The sequence below is a fragment of the Mauremys reevesii genome, linkage group 1 (genome assembly GCF_016161935.1).
Source record: "Mauremys reevesii isolate NIE-2019 linkage group 1, ASM1616193v1, whole genome shotgun sequence".
NCBI classification, from domain to species: Eukaryota; Metazoa; Chordata; order Testudines; family Geoemydidae; genus Mauremys; species Mauremys reevesii.
Window position 1 is genome coordinate 266,752,684 of NC_052623.1, and position 19,444 is coordinate 266,772,127.

The window sequence follows — 19,444 nt, forward strand, 5'->3', positions numbered from 1 at the left end:
GTATGAAAGAGAGGTTAAGTGATTTGCCCAAGGTCACACAGTGAGTCTATGGCAAAGCCAGGACTAGAACCTACCATGTTTGATGTCCAGCCCTGTGCTTTCACCACAAGACCGTGCTCCCCATTTCTTTGGGGGTGTTGGTAACTTGGCTTCAGTAGTTCCTAACCCAGCTGGGATTTCTCAGAACCTCTCATAGGAGAGCATAACTTTCCCCTGAGGAACATGGCTGTTCTTCCTTCAGCCACATATTGTAACATCACAGTATGATGAGGTCCCACAGTCACTGGGGAGGATTAGAGGCACATACAGACACGTAATTGGAAAGCAGAGATTTTATTCAGTGGTGCGATTAAAAAAGAAAGATAGACTTAAAACCTACTAATTGTTCTTACAAAACTGGATTAATTATAACAGAGAGAGAATTTATTATGTTCCTTCCCCTCATTTCCAGCTCCCTTGAATGAAGACAGCTGACAAACCCCACTCACAATGAATGCTAAAGGACTGCATTGCAACCTCTCTCCCTTTATGCCTTGTTGCGCTTCCACTCAGAGAGCTTGTGCTCTGGCGGGGCCCGGCGGAACCACTCTGACCAGGATCCATCATAGATGGCCACATCTGGCTTGCCACAGAGGTACGCCGCCAGGGCAATGTGGCACGCTGTGACCCCCTTACGGCACGTGGCAATGAGTGGCTGCGAGAGGTCCACCTTCTTCTCCTGAAACATGCTCCGAATCTCCTCTGGGCTCTTCTCGAAGCCGGCTTCAGTGAGGAATTTAAAGAAGGGCATGTTCAGTGAGCCGGGGATGTGACCTGGTTCAAGCCCTAAAACACCCCCAGGGAGAGAGAAAAGGACGTGTGAGGAGAGCGTTCAAAAGACATCCACATAACATGGCACACTCATAGCCTATAAATCCCTTCAAAGGACTACTTCATTGTCTGAGATGACATTCGGGGTACGGAGTGACAAGCTAGAAGTTACAGAAGTAAAAGCCTTGGCTAAGACACTACGGCCCAGATCCTCAAAGGTATTTAAGTGCATTGATTTCAAGGAGAGTTAGGCACCTAAATTCCTTTGAGAATTTGGGGCTAAGATTCTTCATGGCCAGAGGTACCATCACTGCTGAGATTCAAGAGCAGGCTAGAGCAGATATTCATGGCCTGGTGTAAAGAGAAACCAAACAAAATATGTAAGAAAGGATCAGATTGGAAGATCCAGTGGCCTCTACCATTGCCTATATGGGCTAAATTCTCTAGAGTTGCATTATGTCAGTGGTGAATTTGACTCCCAGAGTTTATGAAATTATTTCTGCTGCCAGCAATGTTGGGTGGGGGTGATGTGAATAGTCAGAAGCCAGAAATATCATGAAAACTGTTCTGAGCCCAGAATTTGGGTGTGTCACTCACAGATGGTCTTCTAGAGAAGAGAGTTGTCAGGCCTGGAGCATTTAGGGTCACCACTGGCTAGTCATTTACAGCAGGGCCAAGTGCAGGTAAAACTTCACCATTAGTATGAGTGGAGAATTTAGATTTTTGTCGCATTTTAAATCCACTCTGTCTTGGTGTAAATGAAGGTCAGACTTTCTGCTGGTGTAAGTTACTTCAAGGAAGTTCTGCTAATTTGTGCCAGCTGAGAATCTGACCCAAGGGTAAGGCCCTTAGTGTGAGAGAGGCTTCAAAAATGATGAATGAGATTTTAAATGTCTCACTGAAACACGTAGCAAACTCCATTGTGGGCCTGATCCAAAGCCCATTGAAGTCATGGGCTTTGGATCATGCCCTACGAGAGTAGGAGACTTTAAACACTGGCTTGAAATTAGTCTCCCATGAGTGAGACAGGTCTGAATTTCTAAAGAGCCTGGAAGAGACAAGTCGTGGGACAATCAGATAATAATCTACGTCTTAAAGACAGGTCACTACCAGTCCCAAAATCAGTGGGATGGTCCTGAGGGTCATAGATTTGTCCCCCAACCCACAAAGACAGAGTCACCTATTAATTTCAGGCCTCACAATGACCTTGCATCATAACTCAGCATCACAATGGTGTGTCTATATATGATGATGTTGCAGTTTCATCACTCATGGATGTAGCATCACAATGTGATGTTGCAAAGACTGTGACATGTCATTTTGTCCCACAGATAAAGCTAGAGGGTTGGGAGGCAGAATCTGTGACAGTGCTAGATCCCTTTGGAAGGCTGTTCTGTGATTGTGTGATCACCCACTATTCCAGATGGACATTATTCGTCTAATTTGCTTCTTGATTTGTCTCCTCTGAGCTCCTTAGAAACTGGCTCCAGCTCCCAGCAGTATCCACATGCTTCCCTTGAAAACAGGCTCAGCACTGGCTGGCAAATGCTGAGCTGAGAACAATTTTCACGCCTGGCTTTTTTTAAATTAAGAAATATATATTGATTTGAACTGCTGTTTCAGTCCTTGGGTGTCTCCTGACCCAAGCCCACAGGTGGCCTACATCTAGAGATTTGATTTATTTTGATTTATGTTTTTAATTATTAAAAGCGTGTCCATCAGAGCAGTCTCAGTGTGCGTTCACACCTAGCAAAAACAATACAAAGTGAGTTAATAAAATATTGTCTGAAAACAGATGCTCAATCCTCAAGCTGCTAAATAGCATAGAAATGTCCTCTGAGTCCCATCTCTCTCTCTCCTCCCTGGGTCTTTCAGGGTGAGCAGAAAGCAGTATGTGGAGGGCAAGGAGCAATGAAATTCTGGAGAATGGGAGCGGCAGGGAAGCAGAGGAGTCAGAGAATACAGGGGATGGGGCTGAAGAGAAGCAGGAGAAAAGGAAAGCAGAAGGATGACAGGGTAGCTCTCACATCCTGCTCTTCCCCTGTGACCCTGCCCACGCTGCTTCTCTTCCTACCCTCATTCTGCCTCTCCCCTGAAGCCGGTGGGGCTTGGGCCGGCCGGTGGCTGGGGACTTGGAGTGGCTGGGGCAGGCAGGCTGGGTTCGGGGCAGCTCAGCTGGGATCCTCTGGCTCTGGGGGTCAAGGTGGGGGCGGAAGGGGCGGGGTGGGGGTCTCAAGCAGAAGGGACAGCACAGGGGCTAGCCTCCCCGAATGGGGGGGTTCACGTGCTGTCCATGGGGATCTGGGTAATAGTTCCTAACAAACAATTTGGAAAGTTGACCCTCTTTTTCTGTTATCTGCCACGAAACAGAGAGAGTCTCAAGTGTATTTATTTATGAGTTCTTAAGCAAATAATTCTTGCTGAGCAGATGGTTTGTGCCAAATATTTTCAATGTGACATTGCTTGTAAATTAGTTATTAATTATTATTATTATTATTGTTTATTTGATTTATGGTAGCACTGGGAGCCCCCACCCAAGATCAGAGCCTCCTCGTGCTAGATGCTGTTTCAAAACACATAGAAAAGGGCAGTCCCTGCCCCAAGGAGCTTACAGTCTAACAAGCAAAAGGTGGGAGAAAGGAGAGAATTATCCCCATTTTACAGATGAGGCGTTGAGGTACAGAGAGGTGAAGGGACTTAAGGAAGTCAATAGCGTAGCCAGTAATGGAACCTCAGTCTCCTAAGGACCAGGCCACTTCTTCTCTAAACCACGTGCCCTTGTTTCAGTTCCTGATCGGATGACTGTCACAGGGTGACTAGTCCCTGTAAGGGAAAATGAGCAACAACTGTGCCATAATTAATTAGCTGCTTCCTAACCTGAGGGGTTGGGGCTAAAAGGTCAGGTGATAGTTTAATGAACACATGGGCCTTATAAAAGGACTGAGACAGCTCACTCTCCTGGTGGAAATACAGGGAGTGGGCAGGCTCCTATGCAAGGCCTCAAGCCATGGTCTATGGAGTTCAGGGAACCCAGTCCCTATATCAGAGTAGGGAAGGCTGCAAGGAACAGAGCACAGAAGGGGCTGAGAATAGTATTTCAGGGGAACCAGCCTGGGGGTGGAGGGCCCTATGCCAGAGCCATAAACACTGGCACGGGTAGCCCAAAAAGGGGTTGGGAACAGAGTCCAGAGGCTGGGCTGAAGAAAAGCTCCTGAAAGGCAGAAGAACTTTTTTTATTTGTTGGCCCTTTTAGCTGGTCTTTTGCTCTTTTGGACAGAGGGCTATGCCACATCTCCAGCACAGATTGGTGTGGGGAGAACTCCACCCTTGGGAAGGAAACTGAGGCAGGGTATGCTGGCAGTGCCACACTTTGGCACTATGGGGTAGCTACGCCCTATGGCAATGGCCTGTGTAATCAGCCAACAACAGCCTGGATTTCAGATTGTACAGCTGAACGTAAGTTCTGTATTTTACAATGTGCAGTTTGCACTCTGGGTGTTAACTGATTTGAAAACAGCTTTTAGCGACTTATTGATCGTGCCCTGCTGTGGGTGTGTATATGTGCCTGGAAAGCTGCTCTACTGGAATACTTGCAGAAAGCAAACACAAAAGGGGGACCAATCCGGTCCCAGGGAACTAATTCAAAACTAGGAATGAATAGTCACTGAAATGTTGGAGTTCTTACAGCATTTGCAGGCTGACAACTCCCTACTTCCGCTCCAGGGGTCAGGGAGAAGGAATGTGGAATCCATCTGTCACCAGCGAGGAGCATTTTCTGTGCATTTCAGATTGAATTTCAACCTCCACTTACTGAACTCAGATGCAATCCCAGATCTTAATACACTAAAAAAGGGAACTAACCACAAGCACGTCTCATGATTTTTCACTGCTGTGACCCTTGTCATGCCATACCTCCTCTTCCCCTCATCCCACCTTGTGTTGTCTAATTTAAATCCCAGTCCTGCAATTGGATCCACAGATGTGGGGCCCTGTGCCCATGTACAGCCCCATCAAAGTCAATGGAGCTCTGGATGGGCTCAGGGGTCTGCCTGCATGGAGCCGACTGGAGGATCAGGATCTTAGATTGTAATCTTTTTGGGGCAGGCCCAGTGCTTAATTTGTAATGAAAGAGGTGCTGGGGCTGAAGCAATTAGGTGCCGGAGCTCAAGCAATTTTTTTACTTTCATAAGAGAAACGGCAAACCCAGAGGTGCCGGGGCTATGAACTGCCAAGCCCAGAGATGCAAACCTTGGCACAAATTAAACTCTGGGTAGGCTCCTCTCTCACTTTCTAACTGTAAAACACCCTGCACACACATCTGGCTCTCTAGAAATAAGAACAACAACAATCTTGGTGCATATGCACAATTTGACAGGCTTTCTGCTAGGTGTTCAGAAATCAGAAGGCGGAGCAAAAAATCCTGGGATTTAAAGAGCTCTCGTGATTTTTAAGTTACTCCTATGATTTTGGGGGTTGTTTTCATGCTATGTGAACTCAGATTTGGCAATAAGAGAGTTTTCCTTCAATTTCAAATTGAGCAAAATTCCATTCCAGGCATGTTTCTATATAACCTCTCCCCAGACACACAGCCACTGCCCCCTCCCACTGCGGCAGCTCTAGCCCTTTGTTCAGGCTGATAACGTTACAGTTGTACAAACCATGCCGCTCGTCAGGGAAAGGGAGGGGAGGAGAGTCTGAGCCTCTGGGATAGGGTTTGGGACTCTCTCTCGCTCTCTTTAAAATGGTTGGGTTTATATGGTAAGGATCCAAAGGGCAAACAGCCAGTCAAGCAAGTTCTCTGTCGACTGGGGAATTGGATTTATGGCTCAAGGGAAAACAGAACTCTCATGTTACAAGGAAAAAATGAGCTGTGCTTATAGCAGCTTGGGCATTTGCTGGTGTGTATAAGGAAGGCAAAGTGCAAGCATGAAAACCAGTCATGTGTGCATCTGTTAACATTAGATAAGGACGCCCTATTCTCCCACATCAGCAGTATGATTAACTTTGCAAGGGGGCAATAGGGCACAGGGGACAAACGCCTCCAGACTTCAGGGAAGTTTGTGACTGGATCTGAACTTCACAGCTGCTCGTCTTTATAACAGGTCCAAAGAAAACCCTAGATCTGAACAGCCCTGAACTCGGAGTAGATTCAGATCTGTGTGCTGAAATTTGGATGCTGTCAGTTCATGTGTCAGTGAGGAGAGGTGTGAGTTGCGAGCATGCATTACTGCAAGGTGTGTGTGTTAGCAGGGAGGAGGGGTAGTACCTCAGCAAACATCCAGCTGTAGTTGAAAGTTAAGAGATGCCATGTACTGCTCCTACCTTCGTTCCCTGGTTCTGGTTCTGTCCCCCGGTACCTCCCCTCAGACCTGGAATCCACCACCTGGAACCGCTTGGATTCCATGTTCTCTACCATGTCTGTATAGGTCTTCAGCAGGGACCTGTCCAAGGTGGCCTTAAACACTGCTGGCTCTGGCCGGCTGATCTCTGATGTCACAGGGTGACCCTCCTTCACCCAGTTCTTGAACCCGCCGTTCAGCACGGAGACCGTTCTGTGCCCGAAGACCCGGAACATCCACCAGGCTCGGGGTGCATAGAAGCTCCCTAAGTCATCCCCATCATACACCACCACATGCGTGTCATTGCTGATCCCCAGGTGCCCAACATAGTCGGCGAAGTGTGCCTCGCTGGGCAGCATGAGCTCATAGGGCGACGACTTATCTTTACACTCCTCGATATCGAAAAATGAGGCGCCAGGTACATGCCTGTCTCGGAACTCCTGCTGGGCGTCCCTCTCCCCAGGAGGGTACCAGGATGCATCTAGCACACGCAGGCTGGGCCCAATCCGTCTGGCCAGGACAGATTCTGAGAGCCACTTGGTAGAGACCAGAGCTCTGTACAGTACTTGCTGCACCATCGTGTCCAAGACTGTGTTTGTGCTGTGAACTGAGAGTTTAGCACTGTATGTGAATGCAGGAACTGTATCACCACAGGGGTGATATGGGGAGGAGCCAAGTCTACCGGAATCCCAGCTTCTGGTATCTGGTTCTCAGCCAATCAACTGTCTGGATTGAGACAGCTCTAAAAACTCCACCCCCTCTTCTCCCTCCTCTTCCCCCGTGCCCCTCCTCCCCTGCTAGCTGCTAGTCCCAGAACACTTTTGCAAGCGATTGGTGGATTTGTTCCTTATTCTTAATTTCTCATTTGTGGTACCATCTCCTTATTTAAAGGCCAAAATTATTTTTAAAACATATCAACGTACAGCTAACGTTTTAGAAATGTTATCAAATTAACGTGATGGAATGTGATAAACATTTAAATTAGTAATTGGTACTGGCTGTATATAACACATTTCAGATCACCACAAAGTGACCATCAAATTGCTATGAAAGAGCTACGGCCTGAGATATGCCACTCGCCAAAGATATGGGCAGCTATGAAGTTCAGATCTAGATGCAAACTTTCCTAAAGTCGGGAGGTGATTGCCTCCTGTGCCCTAAATGGAGTGTGAATAAGGAACTAGGGTTTTGACTGAGTATGTGATAAAGTGTATTTCAGGTCACCCCAAGTGACAAGTCCCTGCAATTGTTACTTCATTATGAAGAGATGAGGAAATGCCACTCCCAGAGGTGACCTTTTATTTTTGGTCTGACAAATATATTACCCCAATGTATTATTTTGTGTTATCTTTGTTAGTAAACACACAATATGCAGATAAAAATCAACAAAAAGCAATATTCAATCAATGTGTTGCAAATCCAGCTGGGATGTTTTCACATAAATTATATGATAGTTACAAATGAAGAAAATGGTAGGAACTTTGGTGTGATATTAGAGGAATTAAGAAGCAGAAAAATAGCTAAATTTATCAAAAATCATTTAATTGGATTACAGATATAAAAAAAGCATTTCTTATTATTAGTGTTGTGTCTTTTGCTCATTCCACAACAAAAATAATATGGAGACCCTACTTGGTCAGTTGGCTCCCAAATAATCATGTTTATTACCCGCAATCATACAAGATCTAGGTTGATACTATCCTACTGCTCTGAGTGGTTACTGGTGGCTTCTAAAACACAGAAAAACAGGGAGTACCACTACAGTGCTCACAAACTCCTTAAAGGAATCCTGCCCTACACCTATATGCTACAATTGGTGGAATCAGCCAGTGTCTTTAGAGTTCCTGTCAGGCTTATCCAGCAGCAATGTGGCTGGGTACACTTTAATGGAATTTGAGGGACTGGAGTCTTTATCTGTGGCTAGAATATCTCTACCTCATTTCCTTTTTAATTCCAAAATTCCATCTTAGAAATGCCAGCCCTCAATTTGACCAAGTTTGTGGAAACATACAAAATGGCTCCCAGTGTTTTATGGTGTCCTAACAACTTTGGGCCTATAATATCAACACCTTTGCTTTAATAAACTTTACTGTTTATGCAAATAATGTTGATGGCGCCTACTGACCTAATCAATATTTTAAATATTAATGCTACATTCAACTTACATGGAAAAGAGCTACAGCGAGGACAGGTAATGGGTTTTTCTGAGGTAGAGGCATTTCATTTTTTTTTTTTGAATGGTCTGTGAACGGTATTTGAAAAGACCCAGATCACTGCTTTGATTTGACCTCCAAAATGCATCCTTGTTTTCTTTCAACTTATTTGCTATCATGCATAGAAATCTCTGATGGAAATAGCCAAGGGTCAAAATTTTCAATCTTTCTAAGACCAGACTAAATGCAGGTGTAATGAACAAGATGCATGATTCACCATTAATGAAATGGCATGTACTCAACTGACAAAATTCATTGAACTTGTTCACTTTGACTATGACATAAGTAAAGAAGTTTCTATTTATTATTATAAAAGAATGTTAATTAATTGAGCAATTGTTGCTGCTCTTAGTGCTGATCACTGGTGGCAGCTGTATTTAAGCACCTAAAGATTTGTATAATAAGACCCTGTTTTGCACAGAAGGGAAGTTTCTTGTGAATTTCTGCTTAGAATTGCTGCATAATTTGGTACTACCTGCCTCTCCATAAGGAGAATTTTTATAGTCTGTAATCCTGACACAATCAGCTACTACACCAAACTTCCACATGGAGTGGGAAACTTTGAAAAAGGTACGTGTGCAGAAGGGCTTGTAAAAAGGCTTCGTAAATTCAGAGATCTTCAGGCCAGAGTGGATCATTAGATCAACTAGTCTGCCTTCCTGTACCACCTGTTACCCTGTATTGAGCTCAGTAACAACTTGTGTTTGACTAAAATACATCTTTGAGAATGGCTTCCACCCTTAAATTGAAGAACTCACCAATGCCCTTGGTAGTTTGTTCCAATTGTTGATCATCCTGACTGGTAAAAAATTGTGACTAAGTTCTAATTTGAATTTGTCTGGCTTCAGCTTCCAGCCACTGGTTCTTGTTCTGCCTCTCTCTGCTAGATTAAAGAGCCCTTTAGTACCAAATATTTTGTCCATGTGAAATAGAGCCCTGCACCTGACCCAAACCGATGGGATCCAATGAGAAGTGTCAGGTTCGGATCAGGTCAGATTGGAAAACAACCCGCTCCTCATCTTCTGTCCCTGCCTGCCTCGCTCCTGCCAGTCTCCACCTCCTTGCTGCACTGTATGTGCTGCGGAGTGAGCGTGCCAAGCAGTCACAGTGCTCGTGTCGACCACATGGACAGGTCACAGGAGGTGGCACTGTCTCAGGTTCAAGGGGTTGGGGTTGGGTTGGAAAATGACTTGACCCTCTTGGACTCAGAGTCCAAATCCAGCCAGGCTTAAAACTTAGGCCTGTGCAGGCCTCTAATGTGAAGGTATTTATACACCATAATCAAGTCACATCTCAATCTTCTTTTTGATACACTAAACAGACTGAGTTCTCTAAGTCTCTCATTGTAAGGCACACACCTCTTTTACCAACTCTATACTTCCTAAACAGGTTATAACCAGTCATGTGAATTGTCCCACCAGGCTTCAGTAATGCCAATCATATAATTTTTTTTCTCATCATTGAGAATTTCTACTTCCTGTTACTCGTTACCCAGACTCCTAGCACTGATATATAAGCAATTGAAAAATGTCTTCTCTTTGCGGTCTTTGCCACATCAGTCCAATTTTTTCACGATGTCAAGTCTGAACTTTTGTACTGCATTTGCCTCCTTAGCACCCTCCCCTTGCACTGGTAGTTTAACGGCCTCCTAGCTGCTCCAGTTCATCTGCATTCGAGAAGGTTAGCTCCCTACCTGTGAGATGCAGCCCATCCTGTCTCTCTCCCACTGAAAGGTTCAACAAAATCAACACCTTCAGCCTCACACCAACCGCGCAGCCAACAATTCACCTCCAGTATTTTCTGCCTTCTCTCAAGGGACCAGTACGATCTCCAAGACGATCACTTACACCTTCCTTTTCTTCCACTTGCTTCCAAGATGTCTAAGGTCTTCTGTAATCTGGATAGTTCCATGTGATGCTTGTGATGGGTTCCAATGTGTATCATCGTCAGTTGCCAGACTTCATAAACCTGTCTAACTCTGCAGTTACCTCTCATATCATCATTCCAGGGAGCCAGCACACCGTCCTATTGTCCTTCTGCCCCTTGCTTAATTTTCTGTCTGCTCTTTTTAATATGGAGTCGCTGATGATGATGATTATTTGCATTCTTAGGATGGCTGAAGAACCTCTCTTGGTAGCTACTTATTTCATATTGTAAGGACACCCATCAGGTAAGTCCTCTGTAGCTTTCTGTTCCATTCATCAGAGAAAAGGTTCTTCTGTAGTGGATTTTCTACCTGAAAACATTTTGATATTTCTCATTGGGTTGAATGCCTCCTGACTCTCTTTCCCCTCTTAGTCACAGACTGCCTCTTTGGTTTCTACTTTCTCCAAGTCTCTTATCACCTTGTGGTGTCTGTGACAATAATTTCTGAATCTGGTTGTCCAAGAAGTCTTCACTGCCTCGGATAAATCTATTGTGCCTTCCAGCAGAGAGGAAAACATAGCACATCCAATGCAAGTCACAGCAGTTGTTCCCTTATCATCCCTATCTGCTACCTTATGCAAAGACATACCTAAAACTGGTTTCACAATCCCTCTGTAAACTCCCACACAGATTTATCTGGTTTGTCACTCCTGTTCACTTGGCAACTAATATATTAAACCTCACTGTTCAGCTACCTCCCTTGCAAACAGAGAGGGAATAACCACTCAGAGCCATCAAACACTAGTTCTGTTCAAAATCCAGCCACCAGGCCCTCACTGAGACCCAAACAGATCTGTCTCACCCAGGCAGTTCAGGGCTACATAGCCGAGGGGCACATAGCCCAGCCACACAACCCTGATTGAGAACAAACAGATGGAACAAACACAGCACTCACCAAGTCCCTGTAGCTGCAAGCATAGGATCCACATATTCGCCTTCTGAAATGGCCCTGTTTGCCATTCCTGTTCCCATTCCCTTCTAAAAGGTGTATAGGTGTTTGAGGGGTGGGGTGGGGAAGAGGGCTGGTGATATGGGCCACAATTTTTCTCATACAAAAAGTTACAAGTCAAGGAGTTGGATGTCTCAAAACCATCAGACCAGTTTAGCAGTTGAGGAGCTGTGTTACCTGGGGTGTCCTGAGACTTATTTTGTTAGGTACACCCTGTCAAAACCCAGCTCCTTATTCAAACTCCATATAGAAAATATAAGTAAGGTGGAGATGTGACATCTTACTGCACAAGAACAAAGCTTCAGGTCGATGAATGACACGCCCCAGCTTCTTCAGCCTGACGGTTGCCGGGACGTATCACTCCGGGTACCCCAAAGATGTATTTTGTCATGTACAGCCTGTCAAGCCCAAGCTCCTTATTCAAACTCCATGTACAAAATGGAAATGGGGTGGGAGCATGACATGTGGCAGCAAACTGCTGAAGAACACTTCAGGTCGGCGAGCGGCATGCCCCAGCTCCTTCAGAACAGTCTGACGGTCATAGAGACATGTCACTTGGGATGACCCGAGACTTATTTTGTCACGTGCAGTCAGTCAAATCCCAGATCTTTATTCAAACCCTGTTTACAAGATAGTAGTGGGCTGGACTATGACATGTAGCAGCATAAGGCGCAGGAACTACACTACGGGTCAGGCAGCAGCCTGTCCCAGCTCCTTCAGAACATGCATCTGAAGAAGTGGTTTTTTACCCACAAAAGCTTATGCCCAAATAAATCTGTTAGTTTTTAAGGTGCCACCGGACTCCTCAGAACAGATTGTCGGTCACAGGCACATGTCACTTCAGGTGACTGGAGACTTAGTTGGTCATGTTCAGTCAGTCAAATACCAGCTTATTTGCTTATGTAATTAATAATTAACTAATGTATCTTTATCACATTCCATCACATTAATTTGGTATCATTTCTAAACATTTACTCGTACCCTGATATATTTTAAATAATTTTGGCCTTTGAATAAGGAGCTGGTACCACCAGTAAGGAACTAGGAATAAGGAACCATCTTCAGCCTCCTGTGGGGCATAAATCTGAAACCCTGACAGTGTCGGAGGGAGGTAACAAGGTGAAACCAGACTCCAGAGTCATTGACAGCACAGTCAGATGACTGGCTAAATCGGTGTTAGGGCAAAGGGAAAATCTCAAAGAAGAAACTGTGAAGTGTTGTATCCATAAGGGTCCCAGGATATTAGAATGACACAGTGAGTGAGGTACTATCTGCTATGAGACCCAACTTCTGTTAGTGTGAGAGACAAGCTTTCAAGCTACTGGTACCAGAAGAACTCTGTGCTGCTGGAAAGCTTGTCTCTCTCTCAGATAGAAGCTGGTCTCATAAAACAGTCAAGTATCAGAGGGGTAGCCGTGTTAGTCTGGAACTGTAAAAGCAGCAAAGAGTCCTGTAGCACCTTATAGACTAACAGATGTATTGGAGCATGAGCTTTCGTGGGTGAATACCCACTTCGTCGGATGCATGTAGTGGAAATTTCCAGAGGTAGGTATATATATGCAAGCAAGATCTTTATACCAATATTTATATTCCAATTGATTTATAATTATATAGTAAAAATGAGAAAGTGAGCAATTTTTCAGTAACAGTGACACTTGTGTTTTTATGTCTGATTTTGTAAACAAGCAGTTTTTAAGAACACAAGAACGGCCATACTGGGTCAGACCAAAGGTCCGTCTAGCCCAGTATCCTGTCTCCCAACAGTGGACAATGCCAGGTGCTTCAGAGGGAATGAACACAACAGGCAATCATCAAGTGATCCATCCTGTCGCCCATTCCCAGCTTCTGGCAAACAGTGAAGTGAGGTGTAACTCGGGGGTATGCAAGTCAATCAGACTCCTGACAGGATTACAGGAGTCCAGAAAGTATCTTTTATGGCAGTGGCTCTCAACCTATCTTGCCCACCTTGTCTCCCCACAGACGAAACTGTAAGGGGCTCTGCAGAAAGCTAGGCCTCTGGGATCATTTAGGGCAGGGGTAGGCAACCTGTGGCACGCGTGCCAAAGGTGGCACATGAGCTGATTTTCAGTGGCACTCACACTGCCCAGATCCTGGCCACCGGTCCGGGGGCTTTGCATTTTAATTTTAAATGAAGCTTCTTAAACATTTTAAAAAAGTATTTACTTTACATACAACACTAGTTTAATTATATATTACAGACTTATAAACATTCTAAAAACATTAAAATGTATTACTGGCACACAAAACCTTAAATTAGAGTGAATAAATGACGACTTAGCACACCGCTTCTGAAAGGCTGCTGATCCCTGAGTTAGAGGGTGTAAGGGAAAGGAGCTAAAGACCAGCTGGCATGTCACTACACAGCAAACCCAGAAGACTCCCTCGTAATGAAGGAAACCTCTGGACACAAAGTCCTCCTCTTCTAGGAAGAATCCTGGTGATGGAGAAGGAGCTCCCAGGCCCACCCGCCTCAGAGAAACCCACGAGTACTAAATCCCCTGCGGGAAACGCCCCCAGGCAGGGCTACCCTAGCAGCGGGGAGCGCTCCAGAGCGGGATTCCTGGCAGGCACACGGGGAGGGAAGCGAGGCTGGACTCCGGGGCGGGTGTGTGCGGAGAGCAGCGTTTGCAGCGCAGCTCGCTCCGGAGGGTGCCCTGGGTCACTGAGCACCAGTGCACACGTGCAGCGCGGGCGGGTGGCTGTCCCGGGCGAGGCCAGCCTTGCAGCGCCTCGCTCCCTTTGCATTTCAAACGAGGCCCATTTATTGCCGTGACTCAGCAGCGGCCGCTCCCGGCGCCGCACCCTGGCTGCCAAATGCCTGTTTGGTTCATTTCCTTCTCGCCTTGCAGGCGGCCCGAACCATTATTGCAGGGGGGGGTGGAAACAGCCTCCGCTTCCCAGGAGAGTGCTGAGCGGGGCCACCCCCTCCGGCAACCACACCCGCTGGTGCCTGGGAGCCGAGGGGCGCTGCTGCGGGTTGGCTCTGCGCCAGGAGGGCCGGTGCGTGGGCTCCCATCTGCCCCCCGCGCTGCCCCGGCCTCCTACGGGTTGGTTTGCACGGGCTGCCCTTCCCCCCACCCCATTGGGCAGCCGGCTGGGAGGTGCCGCTTGTCTCCTCCCCGGAGCGGAGCGGGTGGGAGCGCCGCGCACTGGGGGAGGTGCCCTGGGGCCCGTGTCAGTCACACGGCCGAGCAGCAGCGACGCGGGAGGGGCACGGAGGTACGGGCAGTAGCCTGCTGGACGGGAGCCCCTCCCTCGATGGGGAGAGGGCGGGAACACGCCCCCTGGCAGGAACTTCTGCGGGTTCCAGGACTCCCTTGCTCCGCTCGTGGGCATGGAGTGGTGGCCCCGGTCCCCAGGCTCTGGGTTGGAAGGAGGCCGTGCCAGGCCTTGTTGGCACGCTGGCATGCTTTCCGCTGGAGCCCTGGGCAGAGACCGTCCCTTAAAATCTGATGGGGGGGTATCTAGGGCAGTTAGTGCCTTGTTGGGGCTGGTCAGGGAGGGGAGTGGCCTTGAGTGGGCACCAGCCACTCCTCTCTGCTTCTGAGTACCACCTCTGGCAGTGGGAACCCAGGGACCAGTACCGCAGCGGCAGGGGGGGATGCTGCTGGCTCAGCCAGGTCCTAGGGGACCACCCTCTCTCTGCCTGGAGGTCTCAGCCTGGTGCGGAGGCAAGGACTCTTCCCAAACCTGTGCTTTCCTCTCATGCTCCTGTGGGGCAGGGAGTTGTAGGAAAGTTACCGTGCTGGCAGTGTGTAGCAGCAAAACTTGGACCCAGGGAAATAAACAGCTTTTTAAATGGGGTGGTGGCAGTCCTTAATTCAGAACTCGGGACCCACCCGTGCCGAGCTCCCTTTTGTGAGGTTCAGAGTGCTGGCTCTGATATATACAGCTCTCTAATTCAAGGGGCATAGGTGCCAGGGTGCCTCGCACACAGGGTTCTCTCTTCCTGATTTTGAATTCAGGCTCCTCCCATGTGCAGCTGACTCAGCCTGGTGTCAGGCAGGCTCTGCAGGTGTTCCTCTCCCTAGATTTCTCTCTCTGTCTTTAACTGGGCTCATTTCATGATCTCTGGACCACCAAACCGATTTCTGATGTCGCCCCAGTGGTGTTACAACAGAGCTGACTTTACCCAGGTGTGCACAAAGTGAAGCAGAGGTGGGATTGTATTCTGTAACCTGTGGCCCAAGTTCTTTTCTTCTACTATTCTTATTGTTTGTATTATTGTAGTGCTCAGGAGCCCATTGTGCAAGGTGCTGTACACACAGAACAAAAGACAATTCCTCCCCAAAGAACTCTAGCCCCTTTTTTCCCCAGTAGCTCACTCTTAATATCTTCTGTCACTAATTCCTGACTTTTCCCCCCTTCAGAAAACCCCAGAGACTGTCTGAATCTGTCCAGGACTCAGGAGCAATGTCTCAACAGTTCCTTTATCGGGCACTGGTGTCGGCTAAGTGGCTCTCAGAAACCATCAAGTCCCCTCAGGCTGGGCAGGCTGTGAAGATCCTGGATGCATCCTGGTACCTCCCGAAGATGAAGCGTGACCCCCGGCAGGAGTTTGAGGAGCGCCATATCCCTGGTGCTGCTTTCTTTGACATCGACCTATACAGCGACCGCACGTCACCATATGACCACATGCTGCCCAGTGCGGATGACTTTGCGGAGTATGTGGGCAAGCTGGGTGTGGGGAACGACTCCCATGTGGTTGTGTATGATGCCAGTGATCAGGGTCTCTTCTCTGCTCCCCGTGTCTGGTGGATGTTCCGGGCCTTTGGGCACCATGCCGTCTCTCTTCTGGATGGTGGGCTGAAGAACTGGCAGCGGGAGGGGTACCCACTGAGCTCTGGCAAGAACCGAGCAGTTCCTGTGGAGTTCCATGCCTCCCTGGACAAGTCACTGGTGAAGACCCATGAGGACATAGAGGAGAACATAGAGTCACATCGCTTTCAGCTGGTTGATGCTCGCCCTTCAGGGCGGTTCAGAGGGACGGAGGCAGAGCCCAGGGAAGGTAACACCTCTGCTTAGCCATCACTGTAACAAACATGGTGTCCATTTAAGGCACAAACCCAGAAACATGACTCTCGTTCCCAGCTGAAGATTGAGGCTGGAAACTCACTTTTTCAAAAGATGAGTTTCAAGAGGAGGATGCTTGGCTGATATTGATCCCTCTTTATGGTTGCTGTCTCTGGTTACCTATGTCTATTTGCCACTCCCACTCTTCTGTTCTCCATATGCTGCTGGAAACGCTTGCTTAAAACACATTCACCATGGGGCAAGGCCTTATGACACTAAACACAAGATGTTTAGTAGGTCAGCATCTGTGTCAGCAGTAAGCCATGAGGACTTTAATCCTGGCAGTGAAGTTCTCCATCTGACAGCCAGATTTACTGTATTTATGATTTGTATTATGGTAGTGCATAGAGGGTCCAATTCTTATATGTGCTGTATAAACACACAGTAGGAGACAGCCTCTTGCCACAAAGAGTTTACAAAAGAGGCAGACAAATGGTGGGAGAAGGGAAGGATTATTATAGCTGTTCTCCTGCTGGGAATCTGAGGCACACCGAGGTTATGATACACATCTAAGGTCAAACAGGAAGTCTGTGGCAGAGGAAGGAATAGAAATAAGATGTGCTGAGTCCCATTCCTTGCCTTCACCCTACAACCATCTCTCCTCTCAGCTGATTCACCTGTTGCCACAGCTGAGTTTCAAATCAGGCATACAGAAGGGGTGTTGCATACATTGTGACTTTAATACATGTGGCTGAATAACAGCTAATACCCCTAGCTGTTGGAGCTGCACTCCAGAAAGTGACTTTCTGTCCGTACAAGAAGTGAAGAAAGCTGTGTATTTTAGTATGAATGCGGAGTCCCGTGTTTCAAAGGCAGCAGTGCACTCAATCTCTCAGGGACCTGGGGAGGTGGAAGAGAAGGTAGCTCCCACACCCCATCCCTTTAATAATATTTAGCTTTGATATGATGCTTTGTGGTCAAAGGTACAGATATTAACCCTCACATAACCTTGTGCAGTGGCTGTAGAGGGAGGGTTGCCGTGGCACGAGTATGTGTGGAGGGTAGTCAAGGAGGGGTTGTGCGGTGGAACCCTCTGTGATGTAAAGATTAACTCCTATCTGTGTTGGTCTCCTCTTCCTCCAGGAATTGAGCCTGGTCATATCCCTGGCTCCCTGAACATCCCCTTCTTGGATTTCCTCACAGAAGCTGGCTTTGAGAAGACCCCTGAGGCAATCTGCAGCTTATTCCAGGAGAAGAAAGTGGACCTCTCAAAGCCAGTGGTAGCCACATGTGGCTCAGGAGTCACTGCCTGCCATGTGGCCCTGGGGGCATACCTCTGTGGCAAGCCAGATGTGGCTGTCTACGATGGTGCCTGGGTGGAGTGGTACATGCGGGCGCGGCCTGGAGAGGTCATCTCTGAGGGTAGAGGCAAGACCCTCTGAAGCAACACTTCTGCCCCTGCAGTGCAGACAAATTGCCTTGGAACAGGCTTTGGGAGATGGTCTTAGCCTTTCCTGTTTTCAAATCATAGTGGTCTTGGGTGGCAAATCTAGAACATACATGGTTCTAGCCCCTTCCCCACCCCTCATTTTTCTGGGCATGGAAGATGCCTTTTTACAGCATCTTACTGGGTTGGGGGAAAGCACTTGTCATGGGATGGTAGAATAATTGAGTCAGGCTGGACTCATCAGCTGGGATGAGCTCTCCTGACTGGACACTTAACGAGGAAGATGAGTGGAGGTGCAGTTTAGGTTTCTCCTCATATTTGGACTCTGATTTGTTCTCAGCCAGTTTTGCATCCACCATTGTTCCTGGGGAACTTGAAATCATGTTTCTTTCTTTCTTTCTTTCTTAAAGTATCTAATTCAAAGGTTACATAATAAAAACATTTAATGAGTTTAAAGGTTTTTCTCCTGAACTGAGCCTGGGACAGTATAGCTGGGGTTTCTCCTTCCCCACTCACAGAGGCATCTTGCTCTGTATCCCTCCACAGGGAGTGTTTAGTTAGCACAGCTACATGCATCCAGCATATGTCTACAGTGGAGCTGGAGGTGTAAAATTCAGCTCCGACAGACATACCTGTACCAGCATTGGAGCTGCGTCGTCGTGAGGAGCCGGCCCAAGGACATACTTGCAGTTTCAGACTGGATCATGCTTGGGGCTGATAGCATATCATGCAGTTCATGCGGCTGCAGCTACGTTGCTGTTTTTAGTGTGCTAACTCAATCACAGCTAGTGCAGGTATGTCTACCCAGGTGGCAAATTACACTTCCAATGTAGACATACCCTTATTCTCTGTGAAGGAAGCTCTTCTGATGAAGTAAATGCAGTATTTGTTTCATCCTTGGTAGGTATATTTCAGTTTCCCTGGGAGAGCCCTGTGGATCAAATAAGAAAGGGCAGCATACCTCTCTGTTTCAATCTGCAGCCATGCAATTGTGTGACTTTCAGATACCACACTCCAATTCAGCATGATACTTACATGTGCCTAACACTAGGCACGAGAGAGTACTCCCACTGTAGGCAGTGTTGTTCCCAAGATATTAGTGAGACAAGGTAGGCAGGGGCGGCTCTCTGCCTTTTGGCGCAGCAAGCATGCGGGCATGCATGCGGGCGGAGGCGCGGCTGCGCTGCGGCTCAGCTGCTCCTCCGCGGCGCGCGGCGGTGCGGGCGGTTGCGCGCTGCTGCTGCTGCTGCCTGCCTGCTGCTGCCAGCGCGCGCAGCCAGCAGCGAGCAGCCAGCGGGCCCGTCATCGTCCTGCGTCCGCGGGGAGCCGGGGAGCGGCCCGCCCCCGCCGCAGCATGCCGCGCCAGGTCCCCGTCCCGGGGCTCCCAGTGTGGACTCGCATGCCGCGGCGCGCGGTCCGCGCGCCGCCCCCGCGCCGCCCCGCCGCCGCGCCGCCGCGTGCGTTGCCGCGCTGGGGTCTGGAGCCGGCCCTGAAGGTAGGTGAAGTAATAGCTTTTATTGGACCAGCTTCTTTTGGTGAGGGAGACGAGCTTATACAGAGCTCTGCTTCAGGTACTTCCACAGGACTGTTCACGTGATTACAATTAGTTACGTGCTTCGATACCTTGCTGAGTTGAAGCCCTAGGGAAGAACTACCCATAATGGCAGTCATTTTCACAAGGCCACCGCCTTAAATCTTGTTGCTGAAAATCTCCCCCAGCAAACAA

The 19,444-nt window shown here is 47.9% G+C and overlaps 2 protein-coding genes across 6 annotated transcripts; one reads left to right on the top strand and one right to left on the bottom strand.

The window, feature by feature from the left end:
* Positions 1-317: 317 nt before the first annotated feature.
* On the bottom strand, positions 318-6,805 carry TST (thiosulfate sulfurtransferase). Its single transcript, XM_039487220.1, has 2 exons — positions 6,133-6,805; positions 318-825 (listed from the first exon to the last, which is right to left on the bottom strand). Exons 1-2 carry the CDS (start codon positions 6,725-6,727, stop codon positions 527-529), a joined length of 894 nt encoding a protein of 297 aa, XP_039343154.1. The 5' UTR covers positions 6,728-6,805; the 3' UTR covers positions 318-526.
* MPST (mercaptopyruvate sulfurtransferase) lies at positions 4,147-18,764 on the top strand. Of its 5 annotated transcripts, none has more exons than XM_039487205.1 (3): positions 4,147-4,266; positions 15,629-16,266; positions 17,415-18,759. In XM_039487205.1, the coding sequence occupies exons 2-3, from the start codon at positions 15,672-15,674 to the stop codon at positions 17,711-17,713; spliced, it is 894 nt and encodes a 297-aa protein (XP_039343139.1). In that variant the 5' UTR covers positions 4,147-4,266; positions 15,629-15,671; the 3' UTR covers positions 17,714-18,759. The 5 variants fall into 5 exon arrangements, with proteins under 5 accessions (XP_039343139.1, XP_039343133.1, XP_039343117.1 ...); XM_039487199.1 differs by lacking the exon at positions 4,147-4,266 and adding an exon at positions 13,843-13,863; XM_039487183.1 differs by lacking the exon at positions 4,147-4,266 and adding an exon at positions 14,058-14,305 and having other exon boundaries at positions 17,415-18,764.
* Positions 18,765-19,444: the final 680 nt, after the last annotated feature.

Excerpts from the sequence above, each read along its gene's own strand:
- TST (XM_039487220.1), bottom strand. The coding sequence starts at position 6,727 with ATGGTGCAGCAAGTACTGTACAGAGCTCTGGTCTCTACCAAGTGGCTC. Across the intron at positions 826-6,132 it reads ACCAGAACCAGGGAACGAAG|GGCTTGAACCAGGTCACATC; the intron begins GTAGGAGCAGTA and ends GGGGTGTTTTAG.
- MPST (XM_039487183.1), top strand. The coding sequence starts at position 14,073 with ATGCCTGTTTGGTTCATTTCCTTCTCGCCTTGCAGGCGGCCCGAACCA. Across the intron at positions 14,306-15,628 it reads GCTGCCCCGGCCTCCTACGG|AAAACCCCAGAGACTGTCTG; the intron begins GTTGGTTTGCAC and ends TCCCCCCTTCAG. Across the intron at positions 16,267-17,414 it reads GGAGGCAGAGCCCAGGGAAG|GAATTGAGCCTGGTCATATC; the intron begins GTAACACCTCTG and ends CTCTTCCTCCAG.